The sequence below is a fragment of the Garra rufa genome, chromosome 7 (assembly GCF_049309525.1).
Source record: "Garra rufa chromosome 7, GarRuf1.0, whole genome shotgun sequence".
Lineage (NCBI taxonomy): Eukaryota > Metazoa > Chordata > Actinopteri > Cypriniformes > Cyprinidae > Garra > Garra rufa.
Genome location: NC_133367.1, coordinates 9,456,332 through 9,482,520, shown reverse-complemented (window position 1 = coordinate 9,482,520; position 26,189 = coordinate 9,456,332). Strand labels below are relative to the sequence as shown.

Sequence of the window (26,189 nt, the reverse complement as noted above, 5' to 3'; positions counted from 1 at the left end):
GTTACTCTTGATACAGCAGCTAGTAGCACTGCAAATTGTAATATTCGCAAAGCCAAAGTTTCAAGAGGTGGAAGTAGTGTTTCGAATTACAACACCACAAATTTAATCAAGCGTCTTCACAAGCATCACGCAAAAGAACACAAGGACTTCGCGATTGTTTAATACAGCAGTTAAATAAGAAGTTATTATTAAATGACTTACATTGTCTGACTATAGCACTATTGCCTGATTTTGCTCTATTTTCGTCGTCAAAAGTCACGACTGAGCCGCTGCGCATCTCCATTCAAACACAGCGGTGTTTCGTTTACGAATGAACGTGCGTTGGTTTTTAAACGAATCTAGTGAAATGATTCAATGTCCCATTCAAACAGAGAGTCACTTGCTTTATTCCTGAATGAACCATCCGTTCGAACGAATCAAATGAATGAAATGATTCAGTAATTAAATCAGTGTCTTGCCGCCATCTGCTGGCAGATCTGTTCAGTTATTTATATCTGTGATATTTCTGTTGTCAAAATGTTATTTTTAAAACATTAATCTTAATATGAATTTATGAATTTGATTGCACTCATGCATGCATCTCTTTTTCCCCCCCTTTTATCCAACAATGTGCAAGCAGATATGGTATTTCTTGCTTTACCTAAAACAAATAAATCTTAATGACAAAGTGAATTGTATACATTTAGTTTAAGGTAAATACCCCACTGATATCGGCCTGGTATCGGTATCGGCCGATACTCAATTTTTGGTATCGGATCGGTTTTGAAAAAAATGGTATTGTTGCATCCCTACTTATAATTAGTTTGTGAACTTAAAAAAATTCAGACGGACTCTACATTTGTGAGATGCACACACTTCCATTATTTTCAGTTAATCAGAGAAAAGAATAAGAATCAGGTGCAATCTATGTGTGACACCAAACTCTCAACATGGAATTAATGTTGGTACATTCTAACACTTTTCTTTATTTACCGGTGTTATTTAAGAATGTAATAATGCGATTATTTGTGCTTATCGGTTAACATTAATGTAGACCTACATACCGGTACGCCTACCTAAATATGTTTTTATAATTGTATGCTATATAGACCTACCAAATTATCTCCACTGAATGTATAATGAGCAGCAATAAACTTACATTTTGGCATTTTATAATGCATAGTTATACTTCTGTGGATATCTGGATAAAAGTAACTCTAAAGTAACTCTAAAGTAACTCTAAAGTAACTCTAAAGTAACTCTAAAGTAACTCTAAAGTAGTGTAACGCATTACAATTTAGAGACAGTAATGTTGTAACGTAACTAATTACTTTTAAAACACAGTAACTAATATATAATGTATTACATTTTGGAAGTCACTTGCCCAACACTGCTCATGTATGAGATTGTAACACACTGAAATACAATAACTAGATACAATGTTTGTCAAGACAAACTTTAGGTTGGTTTGAGTAAGCCTAGCCTAAACGTTTAAAGCAGCTGTAAAAGTTTTAAACTTTATAGATAGATTAGATGATTAGCGCGATTACAATGTAGTTAACATGTATTATCATGATTAGCATGTTTCTGGCATGTTTCTAACAAGTTACTAGAATGTTGCTAACATAATTAACATGTTACTAACATGACTTGCAAGTCGCTAGCATGCTGCTAGCATTTTTTGAGACAATAACAAATTTTTAACATGTTTCTAGTATGATTAGCAAGTAGTCAACATGTTTCTAGCATGATCAACAAGTTGCTAGCATGATTAACAAATTGCTAACATGTTTACCATGATTATTAAGTTGCTAGCATGTTTTAGCATGATTAGCAAGTTACTAGCATGTCATCAACATGTCTAGGAAGTTACTGCCATGTTTCTAGCATGATTAACAAATTGCTAACATGTTTTTACCATGATTATTAAGTTGTTAACATGTTTTTACCATGATTATTAAGTTAGTATGTTTCTAGCATGATTAGCAAGTTACTAGGACATCATTAACATGACTAGGAAGTTACTGGCATGTTTCTAGGAAGTTACTGGCATGTTTCTTACATGATTAACAAGTTGCTAGCAAGATTCTAGCATAATTAGCAAATTGCTAACATGTTTTTACCATGATTATTAAGTTAGCATGTTTCTAGCATGATTAGCCAGTTACTAGGACATCATTAACATGACTAGGAAGTTACTGGCATGTTTCTAGCATAATTAAATTGCTAACATGTTTTTACCATGATTATTAAGTTGTTAACATGTTTTTACTATGATTATTAAGTTGTTAACATGTTTCTATCACGATTAGCCAGTTACTAGCATGATTAGCAAGTTACTAGCATGTCATTAACATGACTAGGAAGTTACTGGCATGTTTCTAGCATGATTAACAAATTGCTAACATGTTTTTACCATGATTATTAAGTTGTTAACATGTTTCTAACATGATTAGCAAGATGCTAACAAGTTTTTTAGCATCATTAACAAATTGCTAACAGGTTTTTAACATGATTAGTAAGTTGTTAGCATGTTTCTAGCATGATTAGCCAGTTACTAGCATGACTGTAGTTGCTAGGCTAGATAGTTAAATAGATTATAAATATTAGAATGGAAGTTTGAATGGATTAGAAACCGTTGATAGAAGGGAAGTTTGATTTAGTCTCAAGGGATCCTGGGAGTTTAAATTTGAATTCTGACAGTTGGAGTTTGAATTTTGACAGTTGGAGTTTGAATTTTGACAGTTGGAGTTTGAATAGTGTTGGCTCATTTGAGCATTCCCTCAGTGTAAATCTATGGGATTGTGATGATTGTTAATCTTTAGTTTTATGAAGTGAGATCAGTCTGAAGATCTGGGCTGAGTTCGGTGGATCTAGCTTAAATCTCTAGAAGTAGCGTTCAGAAATTTTAGTCTCATCAAAATAATAAGAAGAGGAAGCAGCTTAAATAGCAGATCAGTAATAAAGTAATAATGTAAGAGAAGCTCTGAGTTCTTCTGAGAGAGCAGCGTGAACATTGAGCTAAAGCTCTCTAGGGTCGGATGTAGACGAGTGAGAGTGTAATAGTATCAGACACCACAGTGGGAATGAAGGAGAGTCACTAACGATGCGTTTACGAGCCAACAGTCTGGATCTGACTGAACGCTGCGGAACAAGTGATGAAAGTGATCACAAACACGTCTGAGATGCTTCCACAATGACGCACAGCAAACAAACACAACACTCAAACACTGACCAGATCGATGAGGTCGCTCAGGTTCTTCTCGATCTGCTGCGGAGGCAGACGCCTCATCAGGTCCAGCGCACAGTCCAACTGCTGCTCGTTCTGCAGACAAACACACAAACACACATCAACACTGCTCTCATTCAGCTGGGAATGTAGGACTGTTTCCTTAAAAATATTAACCATTTTCAACCTTGATCAAATCAGCGCATATATGATTTCCCAAAAATACCACTTTATAAAAATCACAAAACTATTTTAATGTCAATTTACCTTTTCAAAAATATACATTTTGCAAAGGCATTAACTGTTTATGTTTCACATTTTATTAAATGTTTAAAAACTTGAAAGAAAAATCTGAATTATGTTAAATAATAAAATGTTTAAGTACTAAAATGACTAAAACTAAAAAAAGTGTTTAATTGATAAAAAAATATAGTTGAACAAACAAATATTTGATGGAAAACTTACACTTGAAATTTTTTTTTTATATATATATATATATATATATATATATATATATATATAATTTAAAGTACTTAAATTAATAAATAATAAGCTTTTCCAATCTTTTTTAAGTTATCTAAAAAGTTTCATTTTTATTTCAATGAAAAAGTAGTTTCAGTTAATACTTCGACTCAAACTTTTTGGTTTGGTTGAATTATTAAAAAAAAAAAAAAAAAAAAAAAAATTAATTTAATACAGATTTAAAAAAACATATATGATAGATGGAAAAAACTAACTTGAAAAACTTTGAAAACTATTTTTTTCCATTGAGATGAACAAACATAGATGAAAAAAATTTACACTTGAACGTAAATTAGAAATCTACGGAGCCCCTAAGGGGACGTGGAGCAAAAAATAAAGATTAGTTTCGCGTGCGCACATGAAACTTTCTCTATAGTTTCACGTGCGCCATAGTTTCACGTGAGCACGCGAAACTAATCTTTATTTATTTTTTGCTCCACGTCCCCTTAGGGGCTCCGTAGAAATCAAAGCTTTAATGAAAAATATTTAATTTTTGTACAAGTTTTATACGATTTTTCATCCGTTTTAATGAATGAAAAAACTTGAGTTTACAAAAAATACTTTGTTTACTTCATTAAAAATTGAATGAAAAACAAGTTTAAGATTTTTTATTTTTTTATTAATGAAAAAAGCAGTTTTAGTTAATTCAACTTAAACAGTTAAATTTTTGTTCAAGTTTACGTTGAAGTACTAAAATTAATAAAACTGTTCAGATTTTTTTATTAAGTAACTGAAAATATGATTAAGTACTAAAATTACTAAAACTATTTTATTTACTTAATTTAAAAAAATGAATAAAAAACATTTTTTGCTCAATGTTTTGTTAGTTGTGTTAGTTTTTTATTATTTCAATTAATTAAAAGTAGTTTTAGTTCATTCAACTTAAACATTAATTTTTTGTTCAAGTTTAAGTTAAAGTACTACAATTAATAAAACTGTTCACTTTTTTTCATTAATTGAAATAGTTACAAAAAATATGTGTTAGACGGAAAAATGTGTTTACATTTCGAATTATGTCACAATGTCAAATAACTAAAATAAAATAATGCTTAAGTACTAAAATGAACTAAAACTACTGTTTGTCATTCATTTAAAAAGTTAAGATGAACAAATATTAAATGAAAAACCAAACACTTGAATGCAAATTAGACATTTTTATTGGAAACAATTTTAAAGACAATTTTAATTTGAAATAAAATGTTTGAGTACTAAAATTATTAAAACTGTTTTTTTCCCATTAATTAAAAACAAATATTAGATGAAAAATGTACACTTGAATGTAAATTAGAAATTAAAACTTGAAAAAATATTATACTTTTTGTCCGAGTTTTTGTTCGAGTTTAATATTTTTCATCTTCATTTCAATTAATAAAATAAAAAACAATAATTTTAGCTAATATGTTAACAAACATTTTAATTTTAGTTTTTAATTTTAAAATTTAAGTTGAAGTACTAAAACTAAAAAAACTTTTCACATGAAATAAACAAATTGATTTAAATATGTTTATATATTATTGAAACAATTAAAACTTGAATGAAAAAAATTAATTTTTGTTGGATTTTTCAAATTTTTTTATCTTTATTTTAATAAATGAAAAATGAAACTTTTTCATTCATTAAAAAAAAGTTTAAAAAAATATTAGATGGGGAAAAAGGACATTTTGAATTATGTTGCAATGTCAAATAACTAAAACAAAATAATGCTTAAGTACTAAAATCACAAAAACGACTGTTTTTCATTAATTAAAGAGTAAAGATAAACAAATATTAGATGAAAAACCAAACACTTGAATGCAAATTACAAATTAAAACTTGAATAAGAAAAACATTTTAGTTTTTGTTTAAGTTTTAAAAGAATATTTCTATTAATGAAAAAACTTTCAAACTATTGATTTATCAGAATTATCAGAAAATGTGCACTTGAATGTAAATTAGAAATTAAAACTTGATGAAAAAATATTGTACTTTTTGTTTGAGCTTTTGTTCGAGCTTTTTTCGAGTTTAAGATTTTATCTTCATTTCAATTAATGAAAAAAAAACTAGTTATAGCTAATATTTTAACAAACATTTTAATTTTAGTTTTTAATTTTAAAGTTGAAGTTGAAGTACTAAACTAAAAAAACTTTTCACATGAAATAAACAAATTGATTTAAATATGTTTATATATTAGATAGAAAAATCCAACAAAAATTAAAAAGTTTTTTCATTCAAGTTATAATTTCTAAGTTTTTTCATCTTTATTTTAATAAATGAAAAATGAAACTTTCATTCATTAAAAAAAAACATTAAATGGGAAAAAAGTACATTTTGAATTATGTTGCAATGTCAAATAACTAAAATAAAATAATGCTTAAGTACTAAAATTACAAAAACGACTGTTTTTCATTAATTAAAAAGTAAAGATAAACAAATATTAGATGAAAAACCAAACACTTGAATGCAAATTACAAATAAAAACTTGAATAAGAAAAACATTTTAGTTTTTGTTTAAGTTTTAAAAGAATATTTCTATTAATGAAAAAACAACAGTTTTAGTTAATACTTCAAGTCAAGTTCTAAAATGACTAAAACTTCACATTATTTCATTAAAAAAGATCAAATTAAACAAAATACATGGAAAAACTTGAATCCAAATTCAGAAATGTTCCCTCATTTGAATGGCATTTATCAGAATTGCAAAGTTAATTATTCTCAGCAGTTATGATCATTGTCTGTCATCTCTATAATAATCTCCTCAAACTCTTGCCTGGGAAACTCTAATTTAGGCCAAGAACAACAAATGTCCTCAAACTTCCTGTTTGTCATCTGCTCAACATTAACGCATGACTTGCTATTTCTAGTTTCCCATCCCAGAGTAAACATCAAAAAACTCGTTCATACCGCCGGACAAACACAAAAACGCTTTGAGAACTCAGAGAACGGCGCATGACACCAAACGCAGCGGCTCTGCGTCAACTGGCTTCTGACACCGCGTTTACACTCAGTGTGCGTGTGAGGGGTCAAAGGTCAGGGCAGACTCGACCCCTGAGCCAAACCACCTGCTCCAGGACGTTTGAGAGCGTCTGCTCCAGCAGAACATCTAAACACGCTGATGGAAACCACAGCTAACTCTCGGTGCTAACGCTTAAAGTCGCCAGTAAACATTAGTCATGGTAAACTGGGAGTTTCTCAGACAGACGGATCGCACTTCAACCTCAAACTCCATCTGTCAAAATACTGCAACACTAAAACCAAACAAAACAGCCCTGAACACCCAAACTACAGGACATTTACTAAACCAACCAATAGTAGACCCCCAAAGTACCACCTAAAACCCAAAAAGACCAACAAAACACCCAAAGCACCCCTAAAACAGCAAATACCTGAACCAAAAACAACATAAACCCCAAATACCACATTCAGGAAAACACAAACAAATGCTGAACCCATCAAACACTAAAACTCAAACATAAATACTGTCCCATAAAATAACCCCCAAAATATTGAACTCTCAGACCCCAAAAGACTAATACCAAAACCCTCAAACACTAAACCAACCAATAATAAACAGACAAAATACCATCTAAAATCCTCCAACACTAACATCCACAATAAAACAGTATTTTGCCTAAAACAGCAAATACCTAAACCAACAAGAAACTTAAACCCCAAATACTGAATTCACAGAAACCCAAACAAATACTAAACCCATCAAACACTAACAGTTAAACTCAAACATAAATACTGAACCCTTAAATACTGTCTCATAAAATAACCCCCAAAATATTGAGCTCTTAGACCCCACGAGACTAATACTAAAACCCTCAAACGCTAAACCAACCAATAGTAAACAGCCAACAAAACACCCAAAGCACCACTAAAACAGCAAATACCTAAACCAAAAATCAACAAACTCCAAATACTAAATTCAAGAAAACAAATACTGAACCCATCAAACACTAAACTCAAACATAAATAATAACCCCTTAAAACACTGACACAAAAAAATATTTACCCACCAAAATATTTAACCTAAATCCCAAAAGTCTAATACTAAAACCTTCAAACACTAAGCCAACCAGCAGTAAACAATAAAAACCCTCCAACACTAACATCCCCAATAAAGCACCCAATGCACCCCTAAAACAGCAAATACCTAAGATAAAAACAACAAACACAAAATACTAAATTCAAGGAAACCCAAACAAATACTGAACTCAAACACTAAAATCTGACAGTTAAACTCAAACATAAAAACTAAACCCTTAAATACTGTCCCATAAAATAATCCCCAAAATATTAAACTCTCAGACCCCAAGACTAATACTAATGCCCTCAAACACTAAACCAACCAATAATAAACAGCCAAAATACCATCTAAAACCAACAGACCAACGAAACCCCCAAAACCATCTAAAACCCTCCAACACTAACATATCCGACAAAACACCCAAAGCACCCCTACAACAGCAAATACCTAAACCAAAAACAACATAAACCCCCAAAACTAAATTTAAGAAAACCAAAACAAATACTGAACCAATCAAATACTAAACTCAAACATAAATACTAAACCTTCAAAAGTTGACTCAGAAAATAAACACCAACATATTAAACTTAAACCCTAAAAACCCCTCAAACACTAAACTAACCAAGAGTAAACAGCCAAAATACCATCTAAAACCGTTCAACACTAACATCCCCAATAAAGCACCCCTAAAACAGCAAATACCTAAACCAAAAACAACATAAACCCCAAATATCAAATTCAAGGAAACCCAAACAAATACTGAACCCATCAAACACTATAATTACTAAACCCTTAAATACTGTCTCATAAAATAACCCCCAAAATATCAAACTCTCAGACCCCAAAAGACTAATACTAAAACCCCTCAAACACTAAGCCAACCAATGGTAAACAGCCATAATACTAGGGGTGGGAAAAAAAATCGATATTGCAATATATTGTTGTGCCCTCTGTCGCAATAAATAATCGATACACTAACGGCCAATATCGATATTTTATTACAACACAAATGATTAATTTACCCGTCGTCAGTGTCACTGTCACTACCCAATATCTACCATTCTGTTTGCGGGGGGCGCTGTTCGAGTAAATAGGCGTAAAGTGGCGGAAGCAGCGGCCAGTGAAGAACACAAGTTATCTTACAACATCAGAGAAGAAGCGCAGAAAAAAAGAGAAGTGAGAAGAATGGCGGAAGATAACGAAAAACAAATCAAAGACGCACCCGCTAGTTGAGCATGCTGATCAGTTACGCCTGTTTCACACATACTCCGTCTGCAGTGCTTATGCGTTGAGTATTTTTTTTCCGCACCCATGTTAACGGATTAGAGCGTTCACACTGCACGCGGTTGCTGTGCAAGTGCATTTAATAATACGTTGTTTATTATACGTTGAGTTTAAACGTGAATATATCTAGAATTGTATTAGTGTACTGTGATAAAAGAGTATCACAATGCTGAAAAAGCACGTTTGTATTTGAAATCAAAATAACGGATAAATGGTGTGTTTGTGGTAAACAGCCGCGGATCAGGAACGGACTGCAAACGTGTCCTGTGTGAAAGCAAAACGAGTCCGTGCTGCTTCTGCATCGCATACGTAACGCACACGGACTGCATACACACTGCAGACGGAGTGTGTGTGAAACAGGCGTTAGTGTTCCTCAAGAAGAATATGCATTGATGAGACCACTGTCCAGGTTAACATAAAGCACTTTACAGTAACTTACTACTGACGTTTCAGTATCATGGTTTACACATGTTAGTTAATGTTCATGTTGTTTTTTAATGTTCAGGCACTTTTATCTGTCTAGCTGTACAGTGTTTACATTTAAGACCAGGAGGCAGTGAGTTATTATGCAAATGCATATTTCTTTGCACAGTGTTGGAAATGTTGGCATTAATAAATGCATAAGATTTCCTTATTATGGGTATTTTTTTCTTTTTCAGTCACATATATCGTGATATATCGTTGATGAAATTTCTTCCAATATATTGAATATCGTAGATATCGTGAATCGCGATATTATCGATATCGTGGGCCACATATCGCCACAGAATTGAATCGTGAGTTACCTGTATCGTCCCACCCCTACATAATACCATCTAAACCCCTCCAACACTAACATCCCCAATAAAGCACCCAATGCTCCCCTAAAACAGCAAATACCTAAACCAAAAACAACAATCCCAAATACTAAATTCAAGGAAACAAACAAAACTAAACCCTTAAATACTGCTCCGTAAAATAATAATCCCCAAAATAGTAAACTCTCAGACCCCAAGACTAATACTAATACCCTCAAACACTAAACCAACCAATAATAAACAGCCAAAATACCATCTAAAACCAACAGACCAACGAAACACCCAAAACCATCTTAAACCCTCCAACACTAACATATCCGACAAAACACCCAAAGCACCCCTACAACAGCAAATACCTAAACCAAAAACAACATAAACCCCCAAAACTAAATTTAAGAAAACCAAAACAAATACTGAACCATCAAATACTAAACTCAAACATAAAAACTAGGGCCGGGACTTTAACGCGTTAATTTAGATTAATTACACAAAAATAACGCGTTAATTTTTTTTAACGCATTTTAATCGCACTTAATTTTGCACCGCGGAACGTTTCTCACTGGATGAGTTTCAGCGGCGGACCGATTATACTGGAGCACCAACTAACAGAATGCGCATATCACCGCAGGACATCGAGCCTCAAGTATCACCTCAATGCTTTTACAGAAGGTCTACCTACCTATAGGGTACCTGAATTTCTGAAATGAAGGCTAGTATATTTCTAAATATCCCAGTGTTTCCCGTACCATCATCTCAGGGGGGCGCGTTTTAATGTCTCCTCCAAGAAAACGGACTGGATCGCGGACTCCATTCATAAAAACCGAATTTACTATAGCGCGGAATGCCACGTAAATTCGTCGATTTTTGGATTGATAAATCAAAAGTTGGTCTGTCACTTAATTCAAATCGCCATATGGACTAGTGTCTGAAAACTGAAATGCAAAAAGACCGTTTTAATATGAATCCTGCACTGTTTGCCTCTGTATGTTAGAATGGCAGAGACGCGTTTTTTTATACTGCACGCGTGATGCTCCCGTTAATTTTTGGCATTTGCATCTCACATGAACAGATCTCAATCTCCAAAGCTACTGTCAGTGTCACTTTTAACGTTTCATTTGAGAAAACTAGCATCATATCATACTTTACACACGGCAACCTGTCAAAATAAAAGTACGGTTTAACATGAAACAGCAATATTCCTATTTAAATAGACAAAAAACATTATATATATTAAAAAATTAATATAACAACAAGATTAACCACTTAATTGTAGAAAAAAATACTATGATTATTATTATGTATTGATTTTAACAGAAAACCTCTGTTTGTTTGCCAAAAATTAAAAAGGTTTATTTTTCATTTGATTAAAAATAAATAAATGTTTATGCTTTCATTTGATTATGAGAAAAATTAAAACACAATAATTTATTTAAAAAAAAAAGCAAAAGATTGTAAAGCCCTATTGTTCAAAATGCTAAAATAGAGAGTTTTGGATTTATTTTTTAACTGAAATAAATGTTTTCGTTATGGGAAACGCTGTATCCTATTGCTACAGTTAATGACAATATTGCACTGGTCTGTTGGACTTGGTTGAACAAAAATAAACAATATTTTGTTGCTTCAGTTTATGTATTCAGTCATTATTCAATGGTAACTAAAAATCCATATGAAAAAACTCACTTCTCACTGTTCTCAGGTCAAATATTTATATGCGATTAAAATGCGATTAATTTCGATTAATTAATTACAAAGCCTCTGATTAATTAGATTAATTTTTTTAATCGAGTCCCGGCCCTAATAAATACTAAACCTTCAAAAGTTGACTCAGAAAATAAACACCAACATATTAAACTTAAACCCTAAAAAACCCTCAAACACTAAACTAACCAAGAGTAAACAGCCAAAATACCATCTAAAACCGTTCAACACTAACATCCCCAATAAAGCACCCCTAAAACAGCAAATACCTAAACCAAAAACAACATAAACCCCAAATATCAAATTCAAGGGAACCCAAACAAATACTGAACCCATCAAACACTGTAATTACTAAACCCTTAAATACTGTCTCATAAAATAACCCCCAAAATATCAAACTCTCAGACCCCAAAAGACTAATACTAAAACCCCTCAAACACTAAGCCAACCAATAGTAAACAGCCATGATACCATCTAAACCCCTCCAGCACTAACATCTCCAACAAAACACCCCTAAAACAGCAAATACCTAAACCAAAAACAACAATCCCAAATACTAAATTCAAGGAAACACAAACAAAACTAAACCCTTAAATACCGTTCCATAAAATAAACCCCAAAATATTAAACTGACAGACCCCAAAATACCATCTAAAACCCTCCAACACTAACACCCCCAATAAAACACCCAATGCACCCCTAAACCAAAAGCAACATTAACCCCAAATACTAAATTCAAGGAAACCCAAACACTTACTAAACTCTAAAATAATATCTGCACAGAATATAAACACCAAAATATTAAACTTGAACCCTAACTGTCTAATACTAAAATCCTCAAACACTAAACCAGCAAACGTTAAACCCCTTAAACACCACCTTAAACCATCAAACACCTAAACCAGAAACATAAACCTTCAAACACACTAAACTACCTCAAATAATAAATTCAAGAAAACCCAAACAAATACTTAATCCGGCAAACTCTGACACTTAAAATACTAAACACTCAAATACTAATCCATTATTTAAACCCCAATATATTAAACTCCCAAACACCAAGGCCTGGTTTCATAGACAGGGCTTAGTCTAAACCAGGATTAGACCATAGTTCAATTAAGACATTTAAGTAATTTTTATAAACATGCCTTAAAATACATTACTGGTGTGCATCTTGAGACAAAACAAAGCCTTCAAACACTAACTTCCCACAACAAAACATCCAAAACACCTAAAATAAAAAAACTAAATTAGTTCCAATACTAAACATGAAACCAAACAAATACTGAACCCATCAAACACTAATTTCACTTTGATAGTTTAATTCAAACATAAATATTAACTCTTCAACACTAACACCCCCAATAAAACACCCAAAGCACCCCTAAAACAGCTAATATTTAAACCAACAACAAAAAAAAACAACATAAATACTAAACCCTTAAATATTGACCCAGAATATAAACACCAAAATATTAAACCCCAAGTCTAATACTAAAAAATAGCAACCTTAAAATAGCAACTTAGACCCCCAAACACTAACACTCCAATAAAAACATCCAGAACACCCAAAAACAGCAAAAATCTATAGCAAACACAAAAAACCCAGACAGTAAGTCCAACCAAATACTCAACCTATTAAATACTAAAAGCCATTTGGAATTGAATCTCTAACATCAGACTGATAAACAATGAACCCTCAAATACCGATTTTGGAAAATATTTGTAACCTCCAAAATCTAAAAACACAAAATTAAACCAATCAAATACTTAACCCAAACACTAAAAGCTTCTGTCAGTTAAACTCAAACATCAGTGTGAATACTCAAATATTGACTCCAAAACCTAACAACAATTAAATTAACACCATAATATTAAGACCCCGGAAACTCTAAAGTACCACACTTAAACCAGCTCAGACCCTGAAACTAGAATTAGTTTTAATGAATAGATGATTGCTTGCTAATTAAATACTGATATTAGCATTTACAATTTAATGACACATAATACTATTAGAAACTAAATGAACACTTCACATATACAATATTATCAGCAGTTTCTAACACATTGTTAATCTTGATCTATTACTGACTAGAACCATCAAACACAAACCAATATTTAACAAAATCATTAAAGCAACAAAAAACTCGATTCAAACACTAAAACCCATCTCAAAGTTAGTCAAACATCAGATACATATACTATATACTCTCAAATAAAAATAAACCCCAAACATTTCACCCAAACACCAACAATTCTAACGAAACAAACTAAAACAGCAAACCCTTAAACAAAAAACAATATACCCCAAACACTAAATCACCATAAATACTAAACCCAAGAAAGCCAAAACAAACACTAAAAACAGATGAATCAACACAAAACCCTCAACTCCTGAAATTGAAAACTCCATAAAAATAGTACAGTCCCAAGCTTCAAAAGGTCTAATACTAAAATAATCAAACAGTAAACTACCTCAAACACTAAATCCAGGTAAACCCAACATTAAACCAGCAAAACACTTAAACCCGAAGTCTAAAACCCATCTAACAGCTCAACTCGAACATCAGATACTATACTAACCATTCTAATACTGACACCAAAAACAAACACCAAACAGCTATATATAATATTGTCAGTAGAGTTTTAAAACTGACACACTTCTGTTCATTGGCCAGATGAACATGGTAATGATGGTATAGTCAACATTTGACGTGGATCAAAACATTTAAATCAAAGTTGTCCTAAGACAAGTATTGTTTTGGTTTTAGGACAACTTTGGTGAAATGTTTTGAATACTGTACATTTCAGTCTATTATTACTGACAAACCTCTTAAACACTAAAATTAATTATCAAACCCCCAAAATAACACTCCTAAAACACCTAAACCAAAAACAACAAAACCCAAACACTAAACTGCCATTAATACTAAACTCAAGAAAACCCAACACCAAATACTCAACCAATCAAACACTGGACTCTAGATATATAAACAATAAACCCTGAAATAATGGCACCAAAATATTAAATCCCCAAAAGTCGAAAAGACTAAAAACTTTAAACCCTAAACCCAAGAAACCAAATATTAAACCAAACGCTAAAAACCATCATCTAAACAACTTTGAAAAGAAACACCATAATATAAAAGACCCAAACCCTAAATAATCAATACTTAAACCCTCGAACCAACTATAAACACTCAAATTAGAGTGACAATTAAATAGAAATGTGACATAAAAATGCAGAAATAAACATTTTCCACAATCCTGTCATTGAGTTTAGAACAACACAAACATCAGATATAAACACTAAACCCTGAAATACTAGCCCCAAAATGTTCAAGTCAAAGCCCAAGTCTAAAACATTCAAACACTAAACTAACTCAAATACTAAATCCAAAAAACCCCCAATGTTAAACCAAACAAATACTCAAACCAAAGACTAAAAACCTTCTAAACAACCTTTGAAAATAAACATCATAATATGAAAGACCCAAACCCTAAATGTACAACACCCTCAAACCAACTATAAACACTCAAATTAGAGAACTGACTAACAATACTGACAATTTAACAAAATGTGACATTAAAAACATTATTTCCACAGTACTGTCATAGTTTATAGCTGATGCAAAGTGGAATGAAGATGATCATGACGATGATGATAAACATCACATAGTGTTTTATTACTATTAAAAAAACTCAAACTCCATTAAACTCATATTTATAGATAACATAAATATAAATAAGACATATAAACAGTAAAACCTCAAATTCTGGCCCATGAAACAAGTCTAAACGACACACAACAACCCTAAAAACAAACTTAAGGTCCCCAAAGTTTAATACTAAAACATTTATACACTAAACCCAAGAAAACCCAACAGCAAATACTCCAGCCATCAAACACTAAACCCTGAAATACTGGCCCTAAAATATTAAAGTTCCCAAACCCGAAAGTCTAAAACATTCAAACACTAAACTAACTCAAATACTAAACATAAGAAAACCCAAAGAAATATTCAAACCAAACACTAAAAACCCTTCTTAACAAGCCTTGTAAATAAACACCATAATATAAAAGGCCCAAACCCTAAACAGTCAAAACTTAAACCCTCAAACTAACTATAAACACTCAAATTAGAGGACTGACTGACAATTAAACGAAATAAATGTGACATTAAAACACTTAATTCCACATTATTGTCATAGTTTATAACTGACGCAAAGTGGAATCGGGATGATTATGAAGATATACATCACATAGTGTTTTATTACCATCAAAAAACCCTCAAACACCATGCTATCAAACACTATCTCATATTTATATATACTATATAAATAAGACATATAAACACTAAAACATCAAATTCTGGCCCATGAAACGACTCTAAACGACTGACAACAATCCTAAAAATAAACTCAAGACCCCCAAAGTCTAATACTAAAACATTTAAACACTAAACCCTGAAATACTGGCCCTAAAACATTAAAAGTCAAACCCCAAAAAGTCTAAAAGATTCAAACACTAAACTACCTCACATGCTAAACCCAAGAAAAACCAATGTTAAACCAAACGCTTATTCAAACCAAAGACTAAAAACTGATCTAAACAACCTTTGAAAATAAACACCATAATATAAAAGGCCCAAACCCTAAATAGTCAATGCTTAACCCCTCAAACCGATGATAAACACTCACATAAGAGGACTGACTGATAATTAAACGAAATAAATGTGACATAAAACTGCTGAAATAAACACTTATTTTCCAGAATACTGTCATCGAGTTTAGAACAAACACAAACATCGGATATAAACACTAAACCCTGAAATAATGGCCCCAAAATGTTAAAATCAAACCCCAAAAGTCTAAAACACTCAAACACTAAACTAACTCAAATACTAAATCCAAGAAAACCCAATGTTAAACCAAATAAATATTCAAATCAGACACTAAAGTTGTTTAGATGTTTTTTGTAAATAAACACCATAACATAAAAGGCCCAAACCCTAAATGGCAAATACTTAAACCCTCAAACTATTAAAGTCCCCAAACCCAAAAGTCTAAAACTAAAACATTCAAACACTAAACTAACTCAAATGTTAGAAAAAAAACCAATGTTAAACCAAACAAATATTCAAACCAAACACTAAAAACTGATTTAAACAAGCCTTGTAAATAAACACCATAATATAAAAGGCCCAAACCCTAAATAATCAATACTTAAACCCTCAAACCAACTATAAACACTCAAATTAGAGGACTGACGGACAATTAACCTTAATAAATGTGACATTAAAACACTTATTTCCACAGTATTGTCATAGTTTATAACTGACGCAAAGTGGAATGAAGAGGATTATAATGATAAACATCACATTACTTTCAAAAAACCCTCAAACACCACACCAACAAACATTAAACCCATATTTATATATACTACAAATATAAGACAGACATATAAACAGTAAAACATCAAATTCTGGCCCATGAAACGACTCTAAACGACACACAATAACCCTAAAAGTAAACGTAAGATCCCCAAAGTCTAATAATACATCCTTCAAACACTAACAAACATGAATCCAGCGAACAGCAAACCCCTGAAGAGAGACAAACACTGAGCTGATCTCAGACTATCGCTAAACTCAACGCCTCGACTGTACAATAACAGAAGCTCACTAAAGCCCAGGGTGTTCGAGTTGGGGTGTGTTTTCGGGGTGTACTGTGGTGTAGGGCTATAATAGTGGGCTAGTGTTCGGCTCGGATTCTGGGAGGCGCTGCGCGTCTCTTCCTAAAACGGGCATCGGCTCAAAGCGCGTCGTCGGCGGCGGCTCTTACCATGTCTGCGGCGCTCGGTCGCGGTCTCTGCGGGGCTGAAGGCTGCGGCGGCGGAGGGTTCGGTTCGCTGTGCGGCTGTGTTTGTGAGCGTCTGGACGCGGTTCGGCTTCGACTCTCTGACGGAACCCAGCCCTGACAGCGCTGCACTTCTTCCTCATCCGGGATCCTGCGGGGGAGGGGCGCGACGCGCAGCGGCCGCTTGCATATCCGGGTCACTCCGCACCGATGCCGCGCGGGCCAATCACAGGGGCTTTAGTAAGGCATGGCCAAATATAGAAGAACAGGGGCGTGGCGGAAGCGGAGAGGCGGAGCGCGGGGCGAGCGCTAGAGGGCGACAGAAGAGAGTCTTTATTGTTTATGGCTGCTCTTCTTCTTTATTTCACATATTCTGAACTGGACAACCTGCTTCATTTTTCCCTTCCCTTCTTTTTGCACTGTATTTAACTATGATTTAAATGAAACATCATTAAAAAAAGCATTACACAATATAATATTAAAAAAATATAATAATTATAATTAATAATTATAATATTATAATAAAAATTATATTATAAAATATAATAAAAAAAAACTTTTTCATAAATAAATGCATATTTTATTAAAAATAAACAATAAATAAATGTTATTTATTTTTCTTTACCATTAGTCTCATGAATAAATACGTTTTTTTTTAGTAAAAAATAAAAATAGATAAATTAAAGAAAATTATTAACTTTTTTCACAAATAAATACTTTTTTTGAGAAAAAAAATAAAACATTAAATAATTTGCTTTTTCACAAATACATTTTCTATGGAGAAAAGAAACAATAAATAAAAGGAAATTGTTTACTTTTTTCACAAATAAATACTTTTATAATAAATAATGATAATTATAATACAATCAATAAATGACATTTTTTTATTTTATTAACTTTTGATCACTATTAGCTTTGTTTTAATTCATAACCTTTTTCATAAATAAATGCATTATTTTTTAGATAAAATGATTATTTACATTTTATTTTATTGACTTTTAGTCACTATTAGCTTCGTCTATTGTCAAAATTCACAACCTTTTTCATAAATAATGCATTATTTTTGAGACAAATTAAACAATTACTGTCAAAATTCACTACTTTTTTATAAATAAATACATGGCTTTTGTAAAAAAAATATTTACATTTAATTTATTCTGTTAACTTTTAGTCACTTTTAGCTTCATATATTGTCAAAATTTATAACCTTATTAAAAGACAAAATAGACAAAATAAACAATAAATAAAACAAATATTTTATTTGATCTATTAACTTTTAATCATTATTAGTCTCATGTTTTGTCAAAATTAATTTTTTATAAATAAATGAAATAAATTTATTTATTTTTCATAAATAAATACATTTTTGAGATACAATAAACAATAAATAAAACAGTCTATTAATTTTTATTAAAGTTTAGTCACTATTAGCTTCATATGTTGTCAAAATTCATATCTTTTTTTCTGTAAATTAATACATGATTTTTGGGAAAAAAATAGATAAAACAATTAATAATTTACATTTTATTTATTGTACTAACTTTTATTCACTATTATCTTCATATACTGTCAAAATTCACATTTTTTCATGAATAAATGCATGAATTTTTAAATAAAAATAATAAATAAAACGGTAAATTACTTTATTTTATTAACTTTTAATCACTTACTTTTAATCACTTCATATATTGTCAAAATGTATTACCCTAATTATAAATAAATGCATTTTTAGGGGAAAAAAAACAATAAAAACAATTCATTATTTAAATTTATTTATTAGCTTCATGTATTGTCCAAATTTACAACCTTTTTCATAAATAAATACATGACTTTTGTAGAAAAAAAATTACATTTAATTTATTCTGTTAACTTTTAGTCACTTTTAGCTTCATATATTGTAAAAAATGTATGACCTTATTAAAAGACAATGTAGACAAAATAAACAATAAATAAAACAGGACATTATTAGCATTTTATTTATTGTATTAATTGTTAGTCACTATTAGCTTATTGTCTAAATTCATTACCTTTTTCATAAATACATGCATTATTTTTTAGATAAAATAAACAATAAATAAAACAGTAAATTATTTATATTCAAATAATCTTTATTAACTTTAATCTCTATTAGTCTCATATTTTGTCCAAATTTATAACCTTATTCATAAACAAATGCATTAAATTTGAGATAAAATAAAAAGCTATTTTCAAAAATCATGACTTTTTTTTTTTACAAATAAAAACATGGCTTTTGTAAAAAAAATAAAAATATAAAATGATTCATTATTTACATTTCATTTCTTCTGTTAACTTTTAGTCACTATTAGCTTCATATATTGTCTAAATTCAATTGTTTATATAAAATAAACAATAACTAAAACAGTAAATTATTTACATTTTATTTATTTTATTAACTTTTAGTCTTTATTAACTTTTTGCCAAAAAAATACAAATAAATACATAATTTTTGAGAAAAACATAAATTATTTACATTTTATTTATTTTATTAACCTTCAATCAGCATTAGTCTCATGTATTGTCAATGCATTACTTTTAGATAAAATAAACAATAAATAAAACAGTAACTTACTTACATTTTATTTGTTTTATTAACTTTTAGTCACTATAAGCTTCATATATTGTCTAAATTCATAATCTTTTTCATTAATAATTGCATTATTTCGGGGGAAATATAAACAATATAAACCATTATATATTTAAATTTAATTTATTTGCTTCATATATTATCAAAATTCATAACATTTTTGAATAAATAAACCAATTATCAATCTATTTTTTAGATAAAATAAACAAATTATTGTTTATAAATTATAAATTATTGATTTTCTTTCACAAAAAAATACATGACTTAAAGGGAAAAATCAATAAAACAATTCATTATTTACATTTAACTTATTTAAATTAACGTTTAGTCACTATTAGCTTCATATATTGTCAAAATTCATATCCTTTTTAATTTTTTGATAAAATAAGCAATAAATAATACAATAAATCATTTACATTATTTCTTAACTGTTTCAATCACGTTTAGCTTAATATATTGTCAAAATTCATAGTTATTTTCATGAATAAATACGTTTTTATTGTTATTTGTCTGTGTCTGGAGGAATCCTGAACTACTGGAGGTTCTTAAATAATAATAACACGCATCAAATGAACACATAAAGACGATTATATATCAATATATAAGCGTTATAATGGCTTGTAACAGTGACAACTAAATTAAAATCCAAGTTATTAACTTGTCAGCGTGTACTATTAACGCTTCATAGTTTATAAAAACAGTTTTATCAGGAGCAACAGATGATCTGAGAACCCTGTCAGACTGCCGCTCTATATTCTCGCGAGATCTGTCGAACTCTCCGCTACAAACAAACCAGGATTCTGAACTCTCGCGATATCGCCGGAGAGGCGCGATGGCGGATGATGGCGGGCGTCAGTTGGAGCGGTTTCCCGCTGACAGAGCGGTTTAAACGGGTAACAGTCCGCGAAACACGTTATAAACGATCGTTTTTTCCATAAACTACATCAATAACAGTAGAAAAGTTTGCTGTGAGTTTAGTTTGACACTACTGGAGGTGCAAATAAATATGAATGGGGTGATTTATTGATATATTCATGATTATATCAATTTATTTACTAATATAAACACTTATAGATACTATCTTATTCACTAAAACCCTCAGAAAAACTATAAAATACTACATAAATCCAGCTCTTGGACGTAATGTTACTGTTAATAACCTGTAAACTGATGATTTTTCAACTAATATAACTTTAAAAACAATATTCGCCCATCAGAACTAATGTGATTACGTGTGTTAGTATTAATATAATATAAATTAGTTATTAACTCCATATTTTTTACATAAATGCATTATTTATTAGGGAAAAAATGCATTAAAAAATGTATTTAAATGTATTTATTAGCTTCATATTGTCAAATTTTACAACCTTTTTCATAAATAAATACATGACTTTTAAGAAAAAATATTTTTTTAAATTTAATCTATTAATTTTTTTAGATAAAATAAACAATAAAAAAGTAAATTATTGACTTTTTCACAAATAAATACACGATTTTAAGAAGAAAAAAACAATAAAACAATTATTTACATTAATATTGACTAAAGGTTTATAGAATAAGTTAAGTTTCTTATATTGTCAAATTTCATAACCATTTTTCATAAATAGATGATTTTTGAGAAAAACAAACAGTAAAACAAAGAATTGTTTACATTTCATTCATTTTTATTAACGTTTAATCACTATTAGCTTCATATATTGTTCATTAAAAATTCATAACCCTTTTTATAAATAAATGCATTATTTTGTAGATGAAATAAGCAAGAAATAGTACAATAAATAATTTACCTTTTTTATTAACTGTTTCAATATATTGAAGGTTGGCCATAATGTCCCCGTTAATAACCTGTGCTTCAGTAAACTGATGATTTTTCAACTAATATAACTTGAAAAACAATATTCGCCCATCAGAACTAATGTGATTCAGTGTGTTAGTATTAATATAATCCTCAGATAAGTGATATAAATCATATAAACTCCTCAACACACAACCTGCACTGCAAAAAAGGCTTGTCTTACTTAGTATTTCTGTCTTGTTTCTAGTCAAAATATCTAAAAATTCTTAAATTGAGATGCTTTTACTAGATAAGCAAAATGACGCGAGATATTAAGTCTTGTTTCCAGGGGGAAAAACTAAATTAAGTGCGCTTTATCTTAAAACAAGTAAAATTATCTGCCAGTGGGGTGAGTAAAATACTCTTGTTTTAAGTATATTTTACTTGTTTTAAGACAAATTGACTTAATTTAGTTTTTAGTAGACTAAATATCTTGTGTCATTTTGCGAAACACGTTATAAACCATTGTTTTTTTCCATAAACTACATCAATAACAGCAGAAAAGTTTGCTGTGAGTTTAGTTTGACACTACTGGAGGTGCAAATACATATGAATGTGGTCATTTATTGATATATTCATGATTATATCAACTAATTTACTAATATAAACACTTATAGATACCATCTTATTCATTAAAACCACTACATAAAATCCAGATTTTGTCCATAATGTCATCTTTTTCGTCAAATAAATGCTTTTTTTGAGAAAAAATAAACAAATCAAACAGGAAATTATTTACTTTTTTCACAAATAAATACAATTTTTTAAAATAAACAATAAATAAAACAGAAATTATTTACTTTTTTCACAAATATATACTTTTTTATGGAAAAAAATAAACAAAAAATATAAAAGGAAATTATTTATTTTTTCACAAATATTTTTTTCTGAAAAAAAAAAACAGTAAATAAAACAGTAAATTATTTACTTCTTTCACAAATAAATACTTTTTTTAAAGAAAAAACAAACAATAAATAAAACAGTAAATTATTTACTTTTTTACAAATAAATACTTTTTGAAAAAAAAAACAATAAATAAAACAGGAAATTATTTACTTTTTTACAAATAAATACTTTTTGAAAAAAACAAACAATAAATAAAACAGGAAATTATTTACTTTTTTCACAAATAAATACCTTTTTTAGAAAAAAATAAACAAATAAATAAAACAGTAAATTATTTACTTTTTTCAAAAATAAATATTTTTGTGAAAAAAAACAACAGTAAATTATTTACTTTTTTCACAAATAAATATTTATTGAGAAAAAAAAACAATAAATCAAACAGTAAATTATTTACTTTTTCACAAATAAATATTTATTGAGAAAAAAAACAATAAATCAAACAGTAAATTATTTACTTTTTCACAAATAAATATTTATTGAGAAAAAAAAACAATAAATCAAACAGTAAATTATTTACTTTTTTCACAAATAAATATTTTTTTATGGAAAAAATAAACAACAATAAATCAAACAGGAAATTATTTACTTTTTCACAAATAAATATTTTTTGACAAAAAAATAAACAATAAATCAAACAGGAAATTGTTTACTTTTTTCACAAATATTTTTTTTTAAATAAACAATAAATAAAACCGAAAATGATTTACTTTTTTCACAAATAAATACTTTTTTTAAATAAACAATAAATAAAACAGGAAATTATTTACTTTTTTCACAAATAAATACTTTTTTTATGGAAAAAATAAACAACAAATAAAATGAAATTATTTACTTATTTACAAATAAATACTTTTTGAGAAAAAAAAACAAACAAAACAGGAAATTATTTAATTTTTTTTTACAAATAAATACTTTTTGAGAAAAAAAAACAATATATAAAACAGGAAATTATTTAATTTTTCGACAAATAAATACTTTTTTTAGAAAAAATAAACAATAAATAAAACAGGATTTTAAACTTTTTTTCACAAATAAATTCTACTTACTATTTTTGTCTTGTTTCTAGTCAAAATATCAAAAAAATCTTAAATTGGGAAGCTTTTACTAGATAAGCAAAATGATGCGAGATATTTAGTCTTGTTTCCAGGCGTGAAAAACTAAATTAAGTGCGTTTTTCTTAAAACAAGTAAAATTATCTGCCAGTGGGGTGAGTAAAACACTCTTGTTTTAAGCAAAATTGAATATAAATTAAATATCTTGCGTCATTTAGCTTATCTAGCAAATGCATCTAAATTTAAGAATTCTAAGATATTTTGACTAGAAACAAGACAAAAACACTAAGTAGGACAAGCCTTTTTTTGCAGTGTGTCATTTGAGATGGTTATGAAGACGAATATTTTCCAGTAAAACGGTATCGAGTGATTAATCCAGGGCCGTTTGGATCGGTCGGGGCACGTCTGCTGTAATTAAAACCCTGAGCCGCTTCATTCCACTCCTCTGTTCAGTAACTCTGTAAAGCTGATGTCTGATGACATGGGGTTTTATCTTGTTTCTGTGTGATGAATGCTGGTGTCAGTCAAACCGCCGCAGCTCACACAAACAAACTCAGCCACTTCAGCTCGGCTTGAGCCCTTCGCATACTTAGCGTGCGCTCTTGCAGTAAACCGCAGCGCTCAAGGGGGCGACAGAGCTCCCTCCAGTTGCGGCGAACAATGTGACAATGCTAAGAATGCGGTGCATTATGAATTCTGGGCCCTTTGTTTTTCTGTGCAGCTCGCGAAGTTCACACGGCCTGTTTTTCGGGCCTCGCTGTGTTCGCGGTCGGGGTCAGACCCACACGTGTTTTTAATGCGTTTGATTTAACTTCTCTGTCCTGGACGAGATTGAATCGTAAAACATCTCGAGCTAAAAAGACGAGAAGTGAAAAAAGATGTCAGACTGATAATATGAGCTGGACGGATGGAGAAATGAAGGATTAGAGAGCGGTTTCACCCTCAGGGCTGTGTGTGTGTGTGTGTGTGTGTGTGTGTGTGTGTGTGTGTGTGTGTGTGTGTGTGTTTAGACTCGCGTTCTGCCAAACTGCAATCTTGAAGCTCTTACGCTCTGAGTTTTGGGTTTGGAGAGACACTGAAAGTCCTGTTACAATCGTCTTAGCTGAGTGTATAGTTATATAGACTAATACAATCAGATACAACAATCATTTATTACAGTATACTGGTAAATATAAGATTGACTTCAATGGATGCTTTCAGCTGATTTCCTATTGAACTGTCTGCAACTGAACTGCAGCTCAAACTATTCCAAATATACTGAATTAAGCTACAAACTCCATCATAATGCACAATGTGAACATCTAACATGTATTTAAAGCTGCAGCTCGTCATATTAATGAAGTGTTGCACTAGTTAGCAGTAAACCGCTTACCTCTCCTCAATATGTTCCTAGATTTGTGTTGGAAATGTGGAGATTTTATTTGTAACCATCATGCTTTTTTGACTTATTTCTTCAGTTGATGTCATAAAACTAGTGAGCTGAACCAGTGGTGCTGACAGTGTTGTGTAAACATGGCTGAAGACAACTGAGTGAGTCATTTAAGCTGGAACCGCTCCGATTCTTTCAAACTCGTGACTACAGTCATTCAGCTCAAACGATTCACCAGCAAAAACCAGATCAAAAGAGACATCACTGGTTATGATTTGAAAAAGTACGTAGAGTAATGGATGAAACGGAGCTTTTCGAAAGTTAAACAGTTGCATTGCAAAATTATTCACCGTTTCAAAGAGCTCTAGTCGGATCACGCATCGCAAATTATTTTAGATTCAGATTGAAACTTTGCGTATCATGAATCATTTGATTCAAAGCCGGCGTTCAAATCGGGATTTGGGAATCATTTGATTCAGATCGGGAGTTCTAATCGCGTTTCACGAATCATTTGATTGGGATCAGGATTTCGAATTGCGAATCATTTGATTTGGATCGGGAGTTCAAAACGTGAATCTCGAATCATTTGATTGGGATCAGGAGTTCAAAACGCGTTTCGTAAATCATTTGATTCGGATACGGAGTTCAATAGCGTTTTGCGAATTATTTGATTCGGATCGGCAGTTTGAATCGCGAATCATTCAGATCGAGAGTTCAAAACTTGTTTCACGAGTCATTTTATTCGGATCCGGAGTTTGAATCGCGAATCATTTGATTCAGATCAGGAGTTCAATAGCGTATCGTGAATCATCTGATTTGGATCGGGAGTTTAATAGCGTTTTGCGAATCATTTGATTCGGATCAGGAGTTCGAATCGTGAATCATTTGATTCGGATCAGGAGTTCAATAGCGTATCGTAAATCATTTGATTCGGACCAGGAGTTCAATAGCGTATCGTAAATCATTTGATTCGGACCAGGAGTTCAATAGCGTATCGTAAATCATTTGATTCAGATCAGGAGTTCAATAGCGTATCGTGAATC

At 30.7% G+C, this 26,189-nt stretch overlaps 1 protein-coding gene across 2 annotated transcripts in view; it reads right to left on the bottom strand.

Annotated features, from left to right (window-relative positions):
• capzb (capping actin protein of muscle Z-line subunit beta) overlaps nt 1-17,540 on the bottom strand; it is a 34,417-nt gene extending 16,877 nt beyond the window's left edge. For both annotated transcript variants that reach the window (XM_073844044.1, XM_073844045.1), the window contains exons 1-2: nt 17,363-17,540; nt 3,215-3,304 (exon numbers count right to left, since the gene is read on the bottom strand). In XM_073844044.1, coding sequence (XP_073700145.1) covers nt 3,215-3,304; nt 17,363-17,365 — 93 coding nt within the window. In that variant the 5' untranslated portion in view covers nt 17,366-17,540. The remainder of the gene's footprint in view (nt 1-3,214; nt 3,305-17,362) is intronic.
• Between the last annotated feature and the right edge of the window lie 8,649 nt (nt 17,541-26,189).